General features: G+C 38.0%; 4 protein-coding genes across 14 annotated transcripts in view; 2 read left to right on the forward strand and 2 right to left on the reverse strand.

Moving 5' to 3' along the window:
- The first annotated feature begins 88 nt into the window (after positions 1 to 88).
- LOC116425820 (activating molecule in BECN1-regulated autophagy protein 1A) lies at positions 89 to 6,213 on the forward strand. 5 transcript variants are annotated; one of them, XM_076364402.1, is made up of 12 exons: positions 89 to 336; positions 431 to 614; positions 744 to 836; positions 1,031 to 1,212; positions 1,290 to 1,348; positions 1,428 to 1,611; positions 1,698 to 1,870; positions 1,984 to 2,040; positions 2,183 to 2,295; positions 2,504 to 2,617; positions 2,685 to 2,810; positions 2,914 to 6,213. In XM_076364402.1, the coding sequence occupies exons 4-12, from the start codon at positions 1,045 to 1,047 to the stop codon at positions 3,267 to 3,269; spliced, it is 1,350 nt and encodes a 449-aa protein (XP_076220517.1). In that variant the 5' UTR covers positions 89 to 336; positions 431 to 614; positions 744 to 836; positions 1,031 to 1,044; the 3' UTR covers positions 3,270 to 6,213. The 5 variants fall into 5 exon arrangements, with proteins under 5 accessions (XP_076220517.1, XP_076220518.1, XP_031829854.1 ...); XM_031973994.2 differs by lacking the exon at positions 744 to 836 and having other exon boundaries at positions 101 to 336; positions 2,914 to 3,273; positions 3,586 to 6,213; XM_031973996.2 differs by lacking the exon at positions 744 to 836 and having other exon boundaries at positions 101 to 336; positions 2,914 to 3,273; positions 4,224 to 6,213.
- On the reverse strand, positions 3,365 to 5,349 carry LOC116425821 (uncharacterized). Its single transcript, XM_031974001.2, has 4 exons — positions 5,202 to 5,349; positions 4,988 to 5,137; positions 4,748 to 4,915; positions 3,365 to 4,650 (listed from the first exon to the last, which is right to left on the reverse strand). Exons 1-4 carry the CDS (start codon positions 5,334 to 5,336, stop codon positions 3,940 to 3,942), a joined length of 1,164 nt encoding a protein of 387 aa, XP_031829861.1. The 5' UTR covers positions 5,337 to 5,349; the 3' UTR covers positions 3,365 to 3,939.
- A 761-nt stretch (positions 6,214 to 6,974) lies between the features above and the next one.
- On the reverse strand, positions 6,975 to 12,319 carry CycY (cyclin Y). Of its 4 annotated transcripts, XR_004234756.2 has the most exons (6): positions 12,150 to 12,319; positions 10,959 to 11,838; positions 10,537 to 10,757; positions 10,125 to 10,411; positions 9,705 to 10,044; positions 6,975 to 8,001 (listed from the first exon to the last, which is right to left on the reverse strand). XR_004234756.2 is itself a non-coding variant. In XM_031973803.2 (5 exons), the coding sequence occupies exons 2-5, from the start codon at positions 11,188 to 11,190 to the stop codon at positions 9,756 to 9,758; spliced, it is 1,029 nt and encodes a 342-aa protein (XP_031829663.1). In that variant the 5' UTR covers positions 11,191 to 11,838; positions 12,150 to 12,319; the 3' UTR covers positions 6,978 to 9,755. The 4 variants fall into 4 exon arrangements, 3 of the variants coding, with proteins under 3 accessions (XP_031829663.1, XP_076220520.1, XP_031829664.1); XM_031973803.2 differs by having other exon boundaries at positions 6,978 to 10,044; XM_076364405.1 differs by having other exon boundaries at positions 6,978 to 10,044; positions 12,218 to 12,309.
- PMCA (plasma membrane calcium-transporting ATPase 3) overlaps positions 12,011 to 19,012 on the forward strand; it is a 111,600-nt gene continuing 104,598 nt past the window's right edge. For 2 of the 4 annotated variants that reach the window (XM_076364379.1, XM_076364387.1), the window contains exons 1-3: positions 12,011 to 12,152; positions 12,917 to 13,181; positions 13,332 to 13,453. The gene's annotated coding sequence lies outside the window, so the exon portion shown is untranslated. Of the gene's footprint in view, positions 12,153 to 12,916; positions 13,182 to 13,331; positions 13,454 to 17,132; positions 17,561 to 19,012 lie in introns of those variants that run through there. The other 2 variants (XM_076364378.1, XM_076364381.1) reach the window with 1 other exon arrangement.

Below are 19,012 nucleotides of genomic sequence, written 5' to 3' on the forward strand. Positions count from 1 at the left end.
ACATAAAATCTTGACGGATTTATTTATTATTAATAACAATAATAAAAACTGTACATATAATGTTAGGTGAAAATATTCCCTTTTTTTCAGACATATTACGAATGTTATTTGCCGCCATTTTCCGTGACGTAAGTTTTCCCGCCGTTTTCAGCATAGTTTTACCCGCGGTCGACCTGGATAGGTTCATGGTCGGTTGAACAGATCCGATTGAAGCAAGTGCTTCTTGGCGCCTTTTCGTATCGTTGTGGTAGTGCGGACAAAGTCTTTTATCGAATCGTGAGTGGATACGTTTGGAGTATGAAAATTGTTTTTAATTTAACGTGGGCGTGTCCGCAGGTACGCGGACAATTATTAATATTTTTCTAAGATTCACGGATTTTGTTCGCAAATGTTTACCGTTTTATTGATCACTGTGTCGTCGTACCGACAGGTATACAGCGTCGACCGTGTGTTTTGTGTTCAATGTCCGATGCGAGGGAAATGTTTGGCATTGCTCGATGAAAGAGAACATTTCGAAATGAAATTATCCCGCTAAGCTCGCGACGATTCAAGTCATTCGACGTGAAGGGTTGATATTTTTCGACGTCGACAATTTCATTCGAAAACATCCTCAGGTATGTAACCGTTCGCAACTGTTAGCTACCAAACAGTTGGTGTCTTTGAAATTTTCTCAATTTTTAAACTCTATTATTTTCATTGGGATCGTGTGTAATGTCTGTTTATCGTTGGCCGACACGCAAAAGACAAAAAAATGTAAATATACGGTAAAAATGGAGTAGTTGCGATACGTAAGATGATAATGAAAAAGTGTGGGAATACGGATTTATTATAAACAAGTAAATAATAAATATAATCTTTTTACAATGTATCTAAATATTTGTCGCTAATGAACTCCAAATCTTGTGCATTTGTAGCATGTGTGAATGAAGTTTCATTGTATAGTTGTGTGTGTTTGCAACAGGTGTCATGTATGACTTTTCCTTTTATCAAACATTTATTGTGTCACTAACAACAGTTGCAAATATTACAGGACAATCTTGGTCAATGGAGAAAGCCAAAAAAAGATTGGAACTGCTCCATTGCAGTAAATCGCAGAATGTGTTGCGCAATTTAATGCTCAGAGACTTTGGATTTTGCACGGTACATAAACCTAGCGCGCAATTGGAATTAATAGCCGAAACAAATCTTGTTCTGAAGAATCATAAAGAATTGGTAAGCGCATCTTTTTTCTCTAAAAGTATTTTTTACTATCGGAGTTATAAATCTTGCTAACATCGATTCTTTTATAGAAATGCGAATTACCTGGGATTCCTAAAGCAACGTTTTTAATGGTTTTCAGCCCTGACGGGTGAGAACTGATTTTATACGTAACAATTTAAAAGTTCCAGAAATCGTGCTGTAAATCTGTACGTACAATTTAATTTCAGAACCAAAATGGCATCAACACATGGGAACCATAATGTTTATATTACCGAAGTTACAACTGGGAAACATATTAGAACGCTTTCTGGTCATCCACGTACCCCGTGGTGCATCGCGTTTCATCCTTCCTCCAGTGAAATTTTAGCTTCCGGTTGTTTAGGCGGTCAAGTTCGTGTTTGGGATTTAAGCGTTAGTATTCATTTAACTGTAAAAATATCTTTGCCCAAGAAAATATTTCAATAGTTATTATTAATCCATACATTTGATCAAAATAGGATGGCAGCAAAGTTTGGAATACCGAAAATCAGACAATCATAGCGTCTCTTGCCTTTCACCCGACCAAAAGATTACTTGTTATAGCAACATGTAACGCGTTATATTTTTGGGACTGGACCGCGCCTGAACCTTACGATGTAGCGACTACCAGAACTCATGAAGAAAAAGTAAGGTGTGTTGGACTAAATTGTAGATTACTAAATTTCCATTCGTTATACTTGATTCAATCAAATTTATTATTATCCGACTGACGGTAATTACTTCATTGTATATTGTGGATTATAGATACGTGGCATTTGATAATTTGGGAAGGAAACTAATCACAGGCATTGCGAATATGCGGTACGTTCATTTAGACTAAGCATTTAATTTTCTGCGTTTTCTGATGTACGGTATCAGTAACAAATTTCTAGATATTCATTTAATGGACAAAGTATCGATTCTGTCTCTAATTGAGTTTATAAACGAAGTTTTCGGTTTGCAGCCGTATACTTTCAGGTGAGCCGCTCGACAGGAAAAGACGAATAATGAATGATAGGAGCGCTAATGGATTGACCAGCGAAAATACCGAATTCAGAAGTCTATCGCTGAATTCAAGTACAGAACATTTTTTCCCTAACGAAGAGAATTCGCGCTCTGCAACGAATTTTCTTAGATTTATGTCGTCCCATTTTCTTTGGGCGTAGTAGGAATAAAAAATGTCGACGCGAGTACCACTGAAGTTAAAAAATAATTTCCAAAATGTAACTGTAAATATTATTATCGAAAATATGGGATTAAATGAATTGCGAAATACTTTTTTTAGATGTACCAGATGATTATGCGCCTGTATGTCGACCTTTTAATGCTTTCGAAGTTAAAAGTCATCGTGTTCAAGCGTGGGACTTTTCTAACGGGGAAACACCTGATATTTATAATTGTTAGTACCTTGTACGCTACATAGAACGGACTTTTAATCTTTATGTTTTAATGTTCACCTATTTCAGACAGGAAGAATATTGTTGTCCAACATTGTAACATTCGCAATGATGCCACCATAGACATTTCTTCAGATGGAAAGTTATTGACGACTCTGTTCCCGTGTGGTAGACTCGACTGGAAAAATATTTTAGGTAAATAATCCACTGAATTTGTTAGTTTTTAGTTTTCATAGGTAATTGGATTAATTATTTGATACAAATCACGTGTACATCCGATGCGACATGATTCTTTTAGAAGGTTACAGTTTGCAATGGGAATCATTAGGGGACAGAATTTATTCTACGCACATATACAATGAATCTGCGGTTTCTGTGTCGATTTCCCCAACGCAACAGCATTTGTTGGTGGGTCTTGCATGGGAACCTAATCGAACGAAACCGATTTCCATGGCTCTGATTTATCAATTGATAGACAAGGAAAATCAAAACGAGGACCAGACGTCCGATGGAATTGTGCTCATCCGAAAATTATTACAGGACAACAGACAGATCCCTAATAATTCAAGTTTAAATTGCATTCGATGGGTACCACGGCCTGGACAAGGATTGGTTTACGCTACCAATACTGGGGAATTGAATATTCTCTATTGATTTTGTATGTATTATATATCTATTGTATATTTATAAGAATCATTGTATATATTATTAATAATTTCGGTCTGATTTCATATTATTATTCGTTGATCATGTAACGGCAATCTGTTTTTTTCTTTCTTTTTTTTTTATTGGAATGGTACATATGCTTGCTCAATTACTACTATATTACTTTTTTTGAAAGTAAAAATATACTACATTGAAGGAAAAAAAAGATAAGAGTGACGATGAATCTCTTCCTCGAAGTACATTTAATTTATACGTATAATTATTTATTTACCAACAAAAATATAAAATATATGATTATTTACAGATTTTTGTAACAATATGCGGGGCGTAGAAACTTAAATTATGTGGCATTTTTAAATGCATTATTGCGTTTATAATTAATAATTAGGAAAAATACTATCTATAAATGTATAATATGTATTTTGATAAAGTTCTAGTGAAAGATGGAAATTATGTTTTATATATATAATTTTATCGATTGTCAATTACATCTTTGACAATCAGATTTTCGTACTGCTTTCTAAAACTATACACGTAAAGCTGTGTGCATTAATATTTGTTCTAAATGTTAGTATATCATTATGAGAATTCATAGAAATGGACATGCATATATTGTTAGAAACAGACATTTAATGATAAATCGCGTAAATAGTTAGAACTATCCATCATCGTACAGTAAACTGTGTAGTAATTCCGGAGTCTCCGGTTGTTTCAAGCAGAGAGATACTTTGTCCTGCAAGTTAGTAGAGTATTTGCTTTGTCCCAGTTGATCAAGATCGCGATCTAAAATCGTTTCAATTTCGTCATCGATGTACAACGGATTTTCATAAATCTTCGATACGTATGAACCGCTCTGTTCCGTAGAATTTATCGTTTCATTTATTGTATTCTGCAATTCTGTCTCAGACATATTAACCGTATTATAATTATTTAATGTTACAGGTACATCACAATTAACTATCTGATTAGTATATTGAATCTGCCCTCTCAGTTCGGTCAAAGAACCGGGTAACTGATGATACTTCACCTGGTGCATTTTCAAATTACTAGTTTGCGAAAATGTTTTCATACAAAAATTGCAATGATAAGGTCTTTCTCCTGTATGACACCGCGAATGTCTCTGTAGCTTATATTTTGTTACAAATTGTTTACCACAGTCTGAACAAGTAAACGAACTATTTCCTATTTGTAAATTTTGATTATTAGCAGACTTCTCCACATCCATGTGAAAGTTTATCATATGAGACTTCAATGATACTTTATAACGGAACGATTGATGACAATTCGCGCATTGAAATTGTTTTTTCCCTTCGTGCCTTTCTATATGTTTCATCAATATTTCTTGCTGATTGAAAGACATTCTACAAATCTGAAAACAATGTTTCGATATTAATGAATTAAATTCTTCGTGTGATTTAATATTGAGTTGATTCCACTGAAATATAAGAATTTATTCTCTTACGAACATTACAAATAAACGGTCGTTGCCCTGTGTGAATCCGTTTATGTCTATTCAAATGTGCCTGACACCTGAAGCTTTTAGCACATATTGGACATATGCTTTTTCTTGAACCTTGTTTTCCTAAAGGATTTTTCGATACTGTATCATTTGCTTTCAATTGACATAGCATACTCTGAAAATTAATCAAACAAATAATAATTACATTCTGAAAAATAAGTTTACATAATGATAAATCATCGAATACCTCAGTAAAATCAATTTCCAATGACGGAGCAGCAAGTTGTTTCTGTACATTTGCTACCATTATATAAAACTCATCGAATGTACAAATTTTTTGTTCGCAATCGATACAAACATATTTGGAGAATGTATCAGAATTTGAAATGTTCATTACCTAGCCAAAAGCACAGGTTAAAATCAATTTAATATATATGTATACAATAGACACTTAAACGTACCTCCTTTGAGAAATATTTGTTTATAATAGAGATTAAAACAGTCCCTTTAATTTTATCTGTAAATAAATCTGTGCCTTGCAGTTTTTCTTTGCCGCAAAGTCTGCATAACTTTACATTTGCATTATGTAGCATCATTATTTATAGATGTTTTAGATTCACCTAAAAATTTCAATTAAATCAATGGAACAAATCGTACAGCTAATATAATTTGTAGAAAATAGAAATTTTCTATTGAGAAATGTTCTATTTTCAATTGTTTATATAAAAGTAAGGATTGTGTGTGTGTGTGTGTGTGTATTTGCATCGTGTATAACATTTCTATGAATTTGTGTCACTTTAATGTATCTTTTAAATAAATTCATAGACATTAATGTGATGCATTCATAGAGAATGCACCTCTTTCAAAAGTTTGACGTTTTCTTTGTATACCTTCTGTCAATTTACTATTAGATAGAAAAGTTGAAAGGTTGAGAATTACGAGAAAAATTATTACTTTTGAGTCTCTTTACTCCTCTGGATAGATACGAAATGATAATGACAAATGTTTCATTCACAAAAAATGCTTTATGAGAAAAATAATTGGAAAAGTGTTATGTATACAGATTTGCTCACACAAACAGGATTTAACGATTCTTTCCAGAGCCTGGAATTCTTGAAAAAGGTTGGATAACGCCGGGGTTATGTGTTATACCGCTTGAGGCGCTGGTGTCGTTATATACAACAAAACACAGTTGTACAAATTTCTTATTATTTATAAAAGTATGAATACAAACATCTCGTCAAATGAATCTCCAATTTTGTGTTCTTAGGTCTACTAGTGGGACACGTCACAATGGTTGATCAACTAGATTTTATCTTAGGCGTGCTCCTTTACTAAGCTTTTGAATTTTTCAGTGGAATTCAGTAAACAATTTTTGAAAAGTATATTTTAGCATAAGATTGTGTTCTTATTTAAATCGATGGTATTCAGGCTTTTTTTTTTAACGGGAAGGAGAACAATTTTAATATAATTGTAAGTGAAAAAATGTATTTAAGAAACCAATAATCCAGTACATTCTTAAAGATATTGCTTTTTTATATTACATTTTCCCTTTTGTGTTATATATCTATGTACAGTAATTTCTTATTGATTATTAATGTGTTAATGAAAATATTACAGAAAAAGTTGCCAATAAAAATGTTAGAACATATTACTTCGTTACATATATTTATACATACAAATGTGGTAAAATGAATGCGAGTGAACTTATTTAAAATGTAAATATTGCAAAATTTATGTTTCTGTAAGTATAAATGTATGTACGAAATTTACAATTACACTATAAGTTATTTTTTATAATAAAGTCATGTTTGTTGTTTTACAGAAAGGAAAGAAAAACATATTGCTACAAGTACTTGGTAAATACATGTGTTATTCATTCTTTTTCCTTTTTTTATTTTTAAAATTCAGTAGAAGTACACGATTAAAAAAGGGAAATTCAGAACTTCGAATATGAATGATACCATAGATATGAAGACATAGAAAAAATTGTGATGTATTATAAAAATGCATTAATAATCTAATAATGTTAACTGGTTAAAGGTGGAAGACTCATTAATATCATCGTATCATCGTATCATTTGCTTTGCAATATTATATTTATGTTTTAATAATAATACTACTAATATTCTGTTAAAAGCATTATATAATATATATAACAGGAATACTATAAAATCTTATGAATATATGCAAATTAATAAAAATATTAATTTGAAAGAATATAATTTATTTAAAGCAGCACTTCAAGTACTCGTCTGAACTCTAATTGACATGGTGTTAAAAAAATTATTTTATTTATAATACAACCTTACAAGACACTTATATACAGAACATGGTAATTTATTTATCATATGCAATCAGACTTCAAGATTGTCTTTACAATGCAATTCCATTTTAAACACAATCCTAATTCTTTGGAAAATTAGAATATTAAAATGGAAAGAACTTATATTGCTTATTAATTTGGTTATTTTTAATTGCTTTTTTTGGTTTTCCTTGGTATGTTTGTTAATTATTTACAGTCGTAGCTTTTTTCGTTTTATTTCGCGTTATCTTACATAATTGCTTTGTGATGCATCAGCTAACTATTCTTTCTGTCTTTTTTTGTAGTATAAAATGTATATTTTTTATTTGAATCGAACAACCGAAAATCTTTATTTGGGCAAAAGTAACGGATATGTTAATACTGTATCTATATTTCGATACACCATGGATTCTATATTATAGTTATTTTATACATGGTATTACAGTTTGGCATTACTTAATTCCATAGTAAAATGTTCTTATTACAGTACACGTAATATCCTGTAGTAAAGTATAAAAATAAGAATAAAACATCATTACTTTGTAACAGTATTAAAAAGGTTTAATAGAAATTTAGATTACTTCAACTTTTATGAACATAATAAGCTATAATTTAAATGGTATCTTATTTCTACATCTCAACATTTATATGTTTGCCCCTCACTTCTGAGGTACATTGATGGATGTGTTTGTCATTCTGTATAGTACATCTTAATCGCGTACATAATCATGCGTGCAAAATCGGTAGTTTATATAAAAATCTCCTTAATTTGAGCACATTATACAATATATAAGCACAATATCTTCCTTGAAATTTACTTCGTTTTCGCAATAAGTATTCATTTTGTCATTTGATTCATCTTATTGCAACATTAATGACGGAATATGCATATACATGATGATACGCCAAGTTGTCTTTCGTATCTTGAGTAGTCCTCCGTAAATTTTTTAAATTAACTAATTCAAGAATTGTACATTAATATATAAATTTTGTTTTTCTATAGTGGTGCTCGTAAACGAAGTATTATTTATTAGAAACGATATATAATTGAAAAATAATTGAGATATCGTGGAAAATAATTGAGAAATGTAATACCAATGCAAAAGAAAATATCCTTGCAACAAATTACATTTAAATTAGAATGACATTTTATTGATATATATAATTTATAGAGTAACTATATTCCACTTCCTTTTGATTCGTCACGAATTAACATAAGAGATTGATGCATGTCGATAATTATCAAACATTACATGCTGAATGATCAAAATCCTAATTCTTAAACTTGCCATTACACTTTATACAAATTGGAAAGGAATGAAATAGACGAAAGAAATTTGCATAACATGCGGTAATTATGTATCATAGTGTATTCTGAATTATCTTTTAATTAATACATCGTAAAATAATTACAATAAAGAATAAAAATAATACTTGGAACTTCGAATATGAAGTTTTTTCTTCCAAAAGAAAAAAGAGAAAGTTTCAAGATGTGTATAAATAAGACTAAATTACTGGGAACGAACTTTAGCTTCTACGAAGCCGGCACAGGTTTTGTGGATGGATTTCATTTGTAATTCGAAAAAGAAAGGAAACTAAAATCTTATTGCGTTTCTATGTGTACTGTTGTTACAAATCATTCAGGTTGTAATATAACGATATAATTTATATTATCATTAAGACAGAGTATAATCGGATTCAATTATTTATGATTATCTAGGGAGTATTAAAGACTTTGATCATACAGAGTAATCAGAGTAATCTTACAAAATATATTTAGGAAGTTACTTTACACACATATAAATATACAATTGATAACTGGATAAATGAAGCAGGAAAACCACCTTCTTAAAATGATAAAGGAAAATTTAAAACATCATATACCATGCCTTTGCAATGACTTTGTAAGGAATACATTGTTCTGGAATATTTCTCGCGTTTAGCTTAAGTAAAACGTGAACACAATTTTGAAAAAATATTCAGATACGAAAGGTATCTGAAACACTTATCGATGCTTATCGTTTAAGAAGACTTTGACTTAGAAGTTATTCCGTACGTATTTATTATTTAAATCGTTCATAATAAATTCTATGCAAATGTATAAAATTGGAAAAGAAATTGCTGTTTTAAAGTAAGTTTTACAGTGTGTATATATACATGAAATATATATATATATTTCTCTATATCTTTTGGTATCTGTGTCAATAATTTTGTTGTATGTTTAGCCATCCAAAAAACCAATCAACATAGAAATTATCCTGGAAAGGAGTCAATCGACAGGTATTGCAAGTTCAATTAGATTAAAAAGTCAATTTTCGCGGAAATTCTAGACTCTTTAATAAATTATCCACGTAAGATGAAAATTTAAAAGAAGATAGATAGATCGTACAATCATGAATTTCCTTTTTAAATAAATATTAACAGTTAGCGTATTCCATCGTTTTAAAAAATGAAACAAATTGAGTGAGCCAATTGTACAGAATCTCAGTCGATACAGAAACAGAAGGCTATGTCAAATAATTTTTATAAAACGCGTGTTACAGTAATATATTTAAGTAGAATATACAAATGATTGAATAATAAAAATGATATGCTCATAAAATTTTTCAAATTGATACTATAGTATAATAGGTCTGCAAATTCTTTTTCGTTCACATACCTTAATTCAGAAGTTACGAATACAAGCAATGTGTTTGCTTATATTCAAAGTTTATGATAAGATAGCAATGCTACGTCTAGGTCCGCCTATGCATATATTATCTAAACTCGACCATTTCTTATTACCGGTACGTAAAGCTTCAGCAGTGACTTTGTCTTCATAAACTCTGGACATTGCTTCCAATTTCTGAGCTTTCTCTTTACTGAGCGGCTCGCTAGGGAATGTTAGTTCATTTGCTTCTGCAAGTGTGCGGAGATCAAAATAATATTTAGCGTACACGCTCGAAGGAACATTTATATTGAATTGCAGCATCTCCAAGAATTGTCTTTCTAATTCATTCCTAGATAAATGTATTAAATGGCAATTAAACATCGTTTCCCGACACATTTAATCGTTATTACGATTTGAATAGAAACTCACATATCTTCTACTGTAATATCTTTAAGAATTTGGCAATAATCTATATTCCATACTGCCTGGTCATCCCAAACTTTCGACGCTAATAAAACAGCTCCAAGTACTATTCGCTTCCAATTGGCTGGTGTTATATCTATTTCTGCATATGTAAGTAAGCGTTCCAGATAAACTAACGTTATAATGGCACATTCAGCTGTAAGTTGAGCAGCATTAAATAATGTTCTCACAAATTTATATATCTGTTTATGTTCTGGGTTATATTTATCATAATCTTCTGTAACACCTTCTCTCTGTAAAATCAGAAAAAGAAATCAGAATGACATTTTACAGGTTTATATTAACTTATATTTCATCTGAATTTAAGAAAATTCCAAAAATGTCTTATAACATTAGCGATTCGCTTTGTTTGACTCACTGTTAATGGATGCAGTTTCTCATCAAATATATCGATTTGTCGTTGTGAGGTTCTGTTTTTTATGTGATAGTAAACGGCTAAGGCAACACATTTCACAGTATTTTTAAGATTAGGTTGTGAAACAGTACTATCGTCTAAATATATTGTACTGCAACTGCTACTCTTTTTTAAAGGCCTTGTGTCTGCAATTTGATGCTGACTCTTTTTTCTTACCATGCCACCTAGAAAAAAATGTATTTGGGAAGACCAGTTAGTTGGGAAAATGTTTGCAACATCGAAAACATTTAATATTAATAATTACCAGCATTGTTATAATAGTCATAACCGTAAGAACTTAACTTTGATAAATTTGAATTTATACATTTGCAATATAATATTCTACAATGATAACAGTATAAAAAGTTGAAATTAATAATACATACTTTCGATAGCTTGCTTAGATCGCTCCATAAAAATAGTACCAGTACATGGATGTAACGACGGATCCGAATCCCAGTCTTCAGGTTCGCGTTCGCTAATATGTTGTAAATTATTAATGCTAACTCCACCCTCAGGTAAATGTTCCTCGAGGGCTCGAGCAACACCTTCAGATCCTAATTCCTTGCGTCCGACTTGCGGACTAGAATATACACAGCAACTACTTTTATTTCCCATCCTTTCATGAGAGTTAACGATATCACTGTTTTATTCTCACCCCGAAGAAAAGTTTATGAAATATCGATTCAGCTGTAATACTTGTTACCACAAAGATTATACAAATGATGGAATTTAGAGCTCATCACTACACAGAATTTAAATGTTCCTTATAAAATGACAATCAGCTGATAGTCTTATCAACGATATTAATATACATTCCTTTGCCAATTTCATCCGGATTGATATTTAGAAATACCGTATATATGCATGTATATATACAAGTTTTAAAACATAGGAATTGTAGGAAGCAATACAAAGAGCCACTTTACGAATCTATTGCAATTAATAATATAATAAATGTCTACTGTATTGACGTCCTCGAGCACAGTCTGTGCCGGTTGGTTATTCTTTAAATTACTAATCAGTCAAATTTTATTTTTGCTCGTAGGCACGAGCCCTAATACGTTCTGTTCGTTGTGCGTCATTCTCATTGTTACTCCAGGCTTAACGCGATTATTTCAATATTTTCGTACGTATCTTCGAACGCCGCCCTTGTAGTCCTGTTTTGATATTGCATATTCATGCATAAACTATAACGAACATCTATAGCAGAAAAACGTCTTTGGAATCCAGCTTTTGTGCAGGTACATGCTATTTTCATTGGTTCTGTAACACCAAAAAATTTCCTCGTATCTCGAGCAAGAACGACATTTCTTACTGTATGCATTTACATTATCATTGGTCCGCAGTTATGGAGGCTATAAAACGTCTTTTTACTGTTGATGATAAAGTTTCTACTACAGGAGGAACACGGCAGTTTTACACACACAGAGCTTCGTCTTCTTTACGAATGATACTTTCGTCATTTTCTTCGGGACACAGATCAAAGAACAACCAACGAACATTACGTAAAATTAATGTAAATGAGTACAGTCGAAGGCAACGAACAACACCGTGAAACGATGCAAGATATCTACCTTGTGAGTTTTCATTTAAATTTAAATAACAATTTTAGACGATAAATCCGATTATGTTTACTTTATACCTCCGTACGTGGAAAATGATTACGGCGTTATCTACTGAAAACCGATCAAATTAATACCATAGACTTGCAGCACAGATTTAAGGTAAATCAGAAGATGGCGCTGCAATCATTGCTGAATTACCAGACCGATAAGGTGGTCCGACGCATCGTCCGACAAAAGCATTTCCGTCAAGGAATTTCAAAATTTATTACAACTCTGAATTCCTTGCACCTTACCGATTAATAAGCGAGGTTATCAAACGAAATCCTATCGAAAATACTCGTGTCATCGACACGCATCCACGATACGCGACAGAAGTCCATAAACGATAAATTTCATAACTGCTTGGAATATAATCAAGAATTAAGTTTACTATTCGTGCTGCACGATTACGTATTTCGTCGAGGTTCGTGAACATTTCAATATAATTATTAAACATCTTACTACATTTCATTTCTCCTCTCGCGGTAACATTCAAATTTCCCATGATTTCCCGCGTTACTCGAGTAGCAATAAATTACCCAAAATTCTTTGTGCGCAGTACAGTGACGTACCGAAATCGCTCAGACCCCGTGGTCAAACGGACCATAAAGAAACTGTACGTGTTTCTGTAAAACGTGAAAAATTCTCTTGTACAATTGTTACCCTGATAAAAAGTCATAGTCACGCAGAATCTGTAAGGGTTATCGCAGATAAAATGTCGATTTGTAAATTTCCAGGTTACACTTGGTTGCTACGCGGTTGGGACGGAGTTGCGCGGAAGACGAAAATGAAAGTGGGGCGCAGGATGTCCGAGTGGGGATGGCAGTTTGCGCGCGGCAGTGGTTGAGTTAGGGTTGTCGAAGTGTATTTTTGTCCGTGGTGACATATTAACACGTTTGCTACCAGTGTTCATATATATTCACGTGTACCAGGATCTCGTGTTTCAGTGAAAGCGAATAGAAATGAGTCTCGTGCATTTGATCTCGAGTCGCCGCGTATAGGGTAACGTTTAGTAGCTCGGCGGCTCTCTCTCGTCGGATCCCTCAGATCCTTGGCGAAAATGACGCGCCGAATTGAATGAAATTCACCGTCAACATGAAGGCAGTAACAGAGTTAAGTATTGGTAGCGATCGTGTTAATATCTGGTTCTAGTGATGGAATTTTTATGAAGCATCGTAATTGACCGTACACGCGACGCGATATCCGTTCACCGTGCAAGAAGACAACGAGCAGGGTATATGCGTGATCATGGGAATCCTGAAGGACCTTGGCCGGTGAGTGAACATAATTGATTTTCTCACAGTATATTTTTATCTAATTGAATCGCTGTGCTCGCAAGGTCGTCTTATAACGTAAATAATTGTGCATCCGATTAACCATCGCTCCGACATCGCGTTTCCCGTATCTCGTATCTCTTACCGAGAAAGCACCGTATCCTATTGAACGGGGTTTAGTCTACCTTGTTTCTCCAGCGATTCAATTATTTCTCACAGATCGCCGAGATTTGACAAATCTCGAGATTTACCGACGATGACCTTTACTGATTCGTTTACCGACCGATGTGCTTACCGACCGCTCCCAGTCGAACGTTAATTATCGACGGTGTAGTTACCATCGTTGTTCTATATAAGTAACGCGTTAGCCACGCGGTGGCGCTGACGGTGTCCCATGAATATTCCACGAGAGCGCTCCGGACGCTTTTACCTTCGCAAAGGGAACTTCGCGCTGGCGTGAAGTAAGTAGGTTATGTCCCACGAAGAATGCCTCGTGACTCGCCGGCTATTAACGTGTGACGAGGGTGACGCGACGAGACATGTTTCATAAAAAGTGGCGTTTCCCTTCTCGTTGGGAACGAGCCGTCCGCTCGGCGTCCCCGACGTTCGCGTTTGACGTCACTCCGCGTCTACACGATAATCAAGTGAAATTGACGATATTAATCCGCGGCAATGAAATTAATTTCGCCATCCGAACGAAGAACCGCGGGGCGGTTTGAACGCGCGCGTGACGTCACGATTCCTCTGGTTTACTCGGTTCGTTCCGTTGGGAACCCGTGCGAACCGGAACACGCCCGATAGCGTATCGCAGCTCATTTTTTTTCGTTTTTCGTTCAAGGACGAACGTCTCGTCTCGTCTCGTCTCGTCTCGTCTCCTCTCGTCTCGTCTCGTCTCGTTTACGTCACACGTACTTCCGTTGTATCGGAATGGTTGAAAATTGAAATATTTCAAGCTGACAATTCTCGACCACGTGTTTCCGTTTTACCGAAATGTTTGACAATTGAAATATTTCAAGTTGACGATTCTCGTCTCGTCCCACGTTGTTACACGTGCTTCCGTTGTATCGGAATGTTTGAAAATTGAAATATTTCAAATTGACAATTCTCGACCACGTGTTTCCGCTTTACCGAAATATTTGACAATTGAAATATTTCAAGTTGAAAATTATCGCGTTATCCGCGTCGCGACGCGTGTTTCCGTTCTATCGGGATATTCGAAAATTGGAAATATTTCAAGGTTCGAAATCTAAATTGTTCCATGACCTCGTTCCGATTGTTGGAAAACCCGGCTCGCACGGCAGCCGAGCGCCAGAACCATGAAATATACTCGAAGGAATGAGTTTTCATAGATTTTTCTTGGCACACGGTATTCCGTGGTTCCGGAACCATGTGTGTGCGCGGTCGCGCGTGCGCGACGCACGTTCCGCAGCTAAGCTGGTCAAAGATCACCGGTTCTCGATGCGGCGTGAACCAAACGGGAAAATAGTCACCGTATCTCCGCGAGGAACAATTACCCACGCGACACGATCGCGCATTAACACGTTAAGCGCCACGAAAATCTTAAGCGTTTTCCCATAGAGTTTGTATTTTGTAGCAAAGAAAAGTAGGAATACTTATGAATTGTTTGGCGTTGCAACGTTCGCGTTACACTATTATCAACTTAGTTGCCTTATTAAACATTTTTATTTCACATCGGTTGTCTTGTATGTTACGATTGTTTTTTAGTCATTCAGAAGCGTCAGTCACCAGTGGCTGACATGGCGCTTAACGTGTTAACACTCGAACTAGTTGAATTCTCTTTTTCAAAATGCTCCGTGAAAACTTGAACCGTGCGATTATCGAGACTCGAGTTGGTTTCTCTGGTACTCTTTGAACTCTTCTGGAACAATTGGAAAAAATGAAATCGGGAATGTTAACGCGTCGAGTGGCAGGATGCAGCTGTTGAGATTTCAATTAGTTACGATTCAATTACTTTAGTAATTCTCGCAGAGAAGCGTCTGTTACCTTTTGATCATTGGTCAGTTTGACCCATTCGGCAGTTGCCACGGGGGTCACCGGTGACCCAACCAAATCGAATTACTGTAGCTGATTCGATTAAGTTATTTGATACAATTTCTATCTTATAAATAATGCGGTAGTGACAATGCAATTCAATCGAACGATTCAGCATTGCGTTCGTTCATTTTGTGTATTTCGCTCGAAGAAATCGCACGGCGTTGAACGTGTTAACGAGCGAAGGCTGAACGCTAATTAACGAACAAAGTAAACGCTCGGACCGCGATTGCAATCTGTTCCTTCGAAACCTGCTTCTCGTTACTTATGAATTTCGTTGATCTCCTTGTATACTTTAGTCAAGGCAACGCCACCTTTGCCTCGGAAATAAATTCTCTGCTATTAACGCGTCCAATACCACGTGTACCACATGTGGTACACGAGAATTTTTGTACTGGCGAGATAAAACGTATTTAGAATAATCGCCGAGTCGCGAGCAAACGATTCTGGTCAAACAGCAGGAGAGCACGTAGTTTCCCTTCTTTCTATTAATCGAGCAATTATACAATTATATCATATTATTCAGTTTTTAAAATTTCTTTTTATCAGTTAACACGTTCGCACCGTGTAATTTCCACTCTTTCCCATTTGGCTGAATTCTTAAAATTGATAAGAATATTGAATTGATCAATAAGTGAATTAATTCTCAACTATACGGCAATGTTTTCTAATTACCAAACCACTGGAGCCACATATTTCATGCTACACACCGTCCGAGCCATCAAAGGTACACACCGTCTAACGCGATACCTTGCCGTGAGCCACCGGTGGTACACGCCGGCGCGAACGTGTTAACGTACGGTTTCTCTCGAAAGAATTCCCAGCGAGAATCGCAATTGCAAGGACCGTTACAAGTATGTCAATGGAACACGTCCAGCGACACTGGACGGTGGACCGCGAAGGGTTAACGAGATCGAAGGAAATCGCGTGGCACCTCGTAAGCGGCGGCCGGTTAGACGCGTAGCCTGTCGTGCCGCGCGTAGTTCCGCCCCGTCGTCTGGGGCATTGCTCGAACCGCTGAAAATCGTCTAGAAAAACCCGTGAGACCGGCGCCGGAAAAGCCATCCGGATAGTCGTCGCGTCACGTCGATTGAAATCGCGCGCGATCTTCTCGCACCGGTCGCGGCGCGGAGCTTTTCCCCGTTTCCCCGAGAGCGTGCGCGCGGCCAGTATCGGATGGGCGGGGCGGCGGGCGGTCCGGAGGGCGGCGAAGGGGAAGGGTTCGCCGGCGGTCCTGGGACGGCGTGTACAAACAGTGAACACGCGCGCACCGAGCCGATAGAGGACAGACTTCGCAAGAAGACACGGGCGTCGGAGTCGTCTAGAATATTCCTGGGTTAGCTGCCGCGAACGCTGGTGTCGAGGGGACCGGAGAGATAGAAAGAGAGAGAGGGGGGGTGGCTCGGGGGCGGGGAGGGCGAATTGATCGTACACGTGAATGGGATTGTGAGATAATTTTCGTGTAACGATCCTCGGATAAACCCGAGGCAGCCCCGCGATTGTCGGGGAATCGGGGGTAGTATGTTAAAGGGTTGGGCGGTCGAGCGCGACACGGCGGCGAGCGGCGAGCGGCGCGTGCGCGCGCTCTCGGGATGCCCCGAATAGTCGGCGACGCACGCCAGTTGAACGGGGATCGCAGTATCGTACGGACCGTGCAGTGGGTCGCAACGCAATCTCGTGCGCACGAAACGCCTCGCGCGCACTCTGTCCGCTTCTCGCTCTCTCTTTCTCTCTCTCTCTCTCTCTCTCTCTCTCTCTCTCTCTCTCTCTCTCTCTCTCTCTCTCTTTCTCTCTCTCTTTCTCTTTCTCTTTCTCTCTCTCTCTCTCTCTTTCTCTCTCTCTCTCTCTCCCTCTCCCCTTCTTTGTTTCTCACTCTCTCACACTCTCCCCTGTTACTTTACGTCCTGCTCCACCCCTTCGTTCTCCTTTTCTTCCTCGTTCGAACGAGAAGTAACCACACACGCGCGCATACACACAGACACACACGTACGTACGTCCGTCGCCGCAACGCATCGGACAGGAGAAGAGAGTTTAAAGAGCACGCGAGGCAATCAGGTACACGATCAGCTTAGACGCGTTCCGCGGGGCACACGTGCGCGCGGTCGTTCGGCACACTGGGTACGTGGCCGCGGCAGCACGCGCGTTCCGTTCACCGGCGGACGGCGTCTCGTTTCTCGGTGTGCTCGCGCGCACCGACGTATTGCTCCAATTCACCGCGGGAGGGGGCCATTCGAAAACACTTGACGCGTATGGGAGCGTCTAACGCGATTACCGGCATCGGCACGATAACGTAATTGGCACACGTTCGTTCGATCGATAAGCGCCGGTTTCGAGAATCCAGTCGACGGGACGCCGCGGCCCGTCCGGCGATTCGGACCCTTTCGAGAACCGATTCTCACGAGACGGGACCGGAAGTAGCGCGTCTCGAGTCGGAACGGCCGGCGGACGCTCGTCGTCTGTACGCCTTTCCGACGAACGAATCGACGAGAACGTCGAAACAACCCCCGAGTCTCCGTCGCGCGATGCGTTCGTTTGGTTTAGTCTAGTTTTGCTCGTTCGGTCGGATGGCCATGCGTGTTTAACCCCCTGACTCGTGATTGAACTTCGGTGCATTCGTTGGAACCGATCGTTGACCCTTTGCGCAAAGTTTCTCGCTAATACGCAATGTCGTTCGAGGAAATGGGGTCTGAAGAGATTACATCTCGTATCGTTCCGTTATGCGAAGCTTAACGTTGAACATTAAGTTTGATCGTTTCTATCCGATAGAAACGCGCTAGCGAGAGATGTCGAGATTCGGTACGAACCATACAGATTGCTAACGAGAACAATAATGTTTCACGTAGACACAACACATTTGCGTTAAACCGTATTAGAAATCCTCGGCCGACACGATATCGCAACGCGAGGGGTTAAGGGGCGAAACGGCCAAGCGTTTTCAGGGGGTCGCTTCTGAAACCTCGGCGTCCGTCCGGTAACGAGCTCGAGAACAATGGAGCACTAAACGCCGAGGCGAGTCGGAAATTGAAACGAGCGCGAGAACGAGCAGCGAGCTCGTCGCTTCGTTCGCGTTCGGTCTGGCTTCCGTTCGCACGCGTTGCGTCACGCTCGGCAGACGGGAGGACGCTTCGCAGCCAGTCACCCGGTAGCCCACGCAGGGGTTGTTTCTTCGGCCTCCCTTCGCAACCGCGCCAGACCCTGCCTCCAGATCCGCTTGAACCGTTAACGATCGAGCGGAAACAACGTCGAACACCTCCCCTGAAACGACGGTCGCGCCAACCGCCGACGATGCGAGGGCTCGGCGTCTCGCGTGATCCCGTTGCTCGATAATCTCGCGTGGAGAACGCTCGAAGAGGAGCGCGTCCGGTCGAGCGCGAGAGGTCGGAGCGTCTCCAGCGCGGTAGCTGCACGGACGGTCCCAGCCGCGCGCGGAGGAGAGTCGATTCGAGCCGATATCGGAGATCTCTCGGGCTGTTCCCGGTACGCGCGACGATCACCCTCGGCTAATTC

The sequence above is a fragment of the Nomia melanderi genome, chromosome 2 (genome assembly GCF_051020985.1).
Source record: "Nomia melanderi isolate GNS246 chromosome 2, iyNomMela1, whole genome shotgun sequence".
NCBI classification, from domain to species: domain Eukaryota; kingdom Metazoa; phylum Arthropoda; class Insecta; order Hymenoptera; family Halictidae; genus Nomia; species Nomia melanderi.

Bases quoted from the DNA above. Each gene is read 5' to 3' on its own strand.
- LOC116425820 (XM_076364402.1), top strand. From the start codon at position 1,045: ATGGAGAAAGCCAAAAAAAGATTGGAACTGCTCCATTGCAGTAAATCG. The intron at 1,349-1,427 runs GTGAGAACTGAT...ATTTAATTTCAG, and splicing joins ATGGTTTTCAGCCCTGACGG to AACCAAAATGGCATCAACAC. The intron at 2,811-2,913 runs GTAAATAATCCA...TGATTCTTTTAG, and splicing joins CGACTGGAAAAATATTTTAG to AAGGTTACAGTTTGCAATGG.
- LOC116425821 (XM_031974001.2), bottom strand. From the start codon at position 5,336: ATGATGCTACATAATGCAAATGTAAAGTTATGCAGACTTTGCGGCAAA. The intron at 5,138-5,201 runs GTACGTTTAAGT...GCTTTTGGCTAG, and splicing joins ACAAATATTTCTCAAAGGAG to GTAATGAACATTTCAAATTC. The intron at 4,916-4,987 runs GTATTCGATGAT...ATTAATTTTCAG, and splicing joins TGGAAATTGATTTTACTGAG to AGTATGCTATGTCAATTGAA.
- CycY (XM_031973803.2), bottom strand. From the start codon at position 11,190: ATGGGAAATAAAAGTAGTTGCTGTGTATATTCTAGTCCGCAAGTCGGA. The intron at 10,412-10,536 runs GTGAGTCAAACA...CTGATTTTACAG, and splicing joins AGAAACTGCATCCATTAACA to AGAGAAGGTGTTACAGAAGA. The intron at 10,045-10,124 runs GTGAGTTTCTAT...ACATTTATCTAG, and splicing joins GATATTACAGTAGAAGATAT to GAATGAATTAGAAAGACAAT.